Source organism: Sinocyclocheilus grahami, unplaced genomic scaffold (assembly GCF_001515645.1).
Source record: "Sinocyclocheilus grahami isolate Dianchi unplaced genomic scaffold, SAMN03320097.WGS_v1.1 scaffold1776.1, whole genome shotgun sequence".
In the NCBI taxonomy this organism is placed as follows: Eukaryota; Metazoa; Chordata; class Actinopteri; order Cypriniformes; family Cyprinidae; genus Sinocyclocheilus; species Sinocyclocheilus grahami.
The window spans coordinates 10,703-12,895 of NW_015506955.1; the positions used below are offsets into that span (position 1 = coordinate 10,703).

Consider the following 2,193-nt stretch of genomic DNA (forward strand, 5'->3'; position numbering starts at 1 on the left):
TATAACTTATAAAGTAATTTGAAAATCTTGTGTGAGACGTAATTTCACAAACGGTGTGAGTGAATCACAGCGCGCGCGCGCTCTCTCTTTCTCTATAAGCGAGCTGCACGCTGCACAGCTGACACAGGAATTGTCACTTGCACAATCGAGGCAGTGTCACATCGTCAATAACGTTTATAAACTGCATTACTTTCATTCTTGCCAGTGTTTAACCATTCAGCGCTCGCACGCTCTCCTGGATACTGCGCTCATGCACACTCGTAGCACACATAATGCCAGGTTCACATTGCTCCGTTTGCAGTGCATTCATGGTGCATATTTTTTTCCACGCTCGTGTTAACGGATTAATAAAGCGTTCACACTGCACACGGTTGCGGTCCGGCAGTACATTCCAGTAGCGGTGTGTCTGCAGCAGTGCAGAGATCGTTTCCACACCGAGACTATTGCTGTGCTGCACGCGCTGAATTAAAGTAACAGCACATTGTTTGGAGTAAATATAAACATGGATTGACACAAAAATTTAGTAATTACACCATAAATGCATATTATTAAAGTCTACTGTGTTTCACAGTCAACACGTATGGATTTTTGGCTAGGTTTAAAGCTTGTAATAAAGATTTAAAGCTTGTAATAAAGATTTAAATGCAGAAGAAAAGGCAGTAGAGCTGACTATTTCTGTCAATGGTAAGTTTGTGATAACGTAAGAAAAGTAGTTTAAATGTTTTGCCACTTGCTTGAGCAACATAATATATAAATCTAGAAGTAAATGCAAAAGTAAAAAGCATTGAATAATGTGTTGCTTATATTTATTGTGTTTAAACATGTCTGTGAAAAATTGCATGTAAAAAAAGAATTGCAATGCTGAAAAAGCATTTTCAGTGACAATGTTTGGATTTGAAATCAAACTAATGGATAAATGTTGTGTTTGTGGTAAACAGCCACGGACCAGTAGTGGACTCCTGTGTGAAAGCTGCTTCCCCTCTCTTAAGAGTCACCTAAGAGTGGAATTCCCCCCATTTTCAAAATTGTAATTCAGGCCCTGAATAAAAGTCTAAAAATCCTGATTGGAGTATCACTATAAATAGTTATAAATGATAAAAAGAAGGCTTTAAAAGATCGGTATCGGTGATCGGTATCGGCAGAGACTGCTTTCTGTGATCAGCGATCGGCCTCAAAAATCCTAATCGGAGCACCCCTAGTTTAGACACTGTCTGCCCCTTGTCTTTCAGGCCAGCTCATACCACCTCTTCTGCCCCTTGGCTATCTGATGTTCTCCGTGAGCATCGTTCTAAGCTCAGAGCTGCAGAAAGAGTATGGCGCAAATCACAAAATCCTACTGACCTTAATGTATATCGATCACCCCTCTCTTCATTCTCTGCTAATGTCTCTAAAAGGACATACTATCACAACAAAATTAATAATTTGCCTAACTCTCACATGCGCTTTAAAACATTTTCCTCCCTCCTTTGTCCTCCTCCTCCCCCTCCTTCATCAACTTTAACAGTTGACGACTTTGCCACATTCTTCATTAATAAAATTACGAACCTCAGTGTACAATTTGCCCCACCACAAACTGTCAAACACATCTTTCCAGCAAACATACACTCGTTTTCATCCTTCTCTCCACTCTCTGAGGCAGAAGTCTCTAAACTCATCCTTTCCAATCATCCTACTACTTGTCCGCTTGATCCTATTCCATCTCATCTCCTTCAAGCCATTTCTCCTGCCGTTTTACCTGCACTCACTCACATCATTAACATATCACTTCACACTGGTGTTTTTTCCTCAACATTTAAACAGGCTTGTATAACCCCACTTCTTAATAAACCCACTCTTAACCCAACTCTTTTAGAAAACTACAGACCGGTTTCCCTTCTACCTTTCATTGCAAAAACACTTGAACGAGTTGTGTTCAACCAAGTCTCTGCCTTTCTCACACAGAACAACCTCCTAGACAGCAACCAATCTGGCTTCAGAAGTGGACATTCGACCCGAGACTGCCTTGCTCTCAGTTGTTGAAGCCCTAAGACTGGCAAGAGCGGATTCCAAATCTTCAATACTTATCTTGCTGGATCTGTCAGCTGCTTTTGATATGGTGAACCACCAGATTCTCCTGCCAACCCTATTGGCAAAGGGCATCTCAGGAACCGCACACCAGTGGTTTGAGTCTTACCTCTCAGATAGGTCCTTCAA

At 41.2% G+C, this 2,193-nt stretch overlaps 1 protein-coding gene across 1 annotated transcript in view; it reads right to left on the reverse strand.

Annotated features, from left to right (window-relative positions):
* The window catches only part of LOC107572574 (WD repeat-containing protein 36-like), a gene marked incomplete at its 3' end in the record, with an annotated part of 16,358 nt that overhangs the window by 10,066 nt on the left and 4,099 nt on the right, over positions 1 to 2,193 (reverse strand). The window contains exon 7 of the mRNA XM_016258998.1: positions 2,174 to 2,187. Coding sequence (XP_016114484.1) covers positions 2,174 to 2,187 — 14 coding nt within the window. The remainder of the gene's footprint in view (positions 1 to 2,173; positions 2,188 to 2,193) is intronic.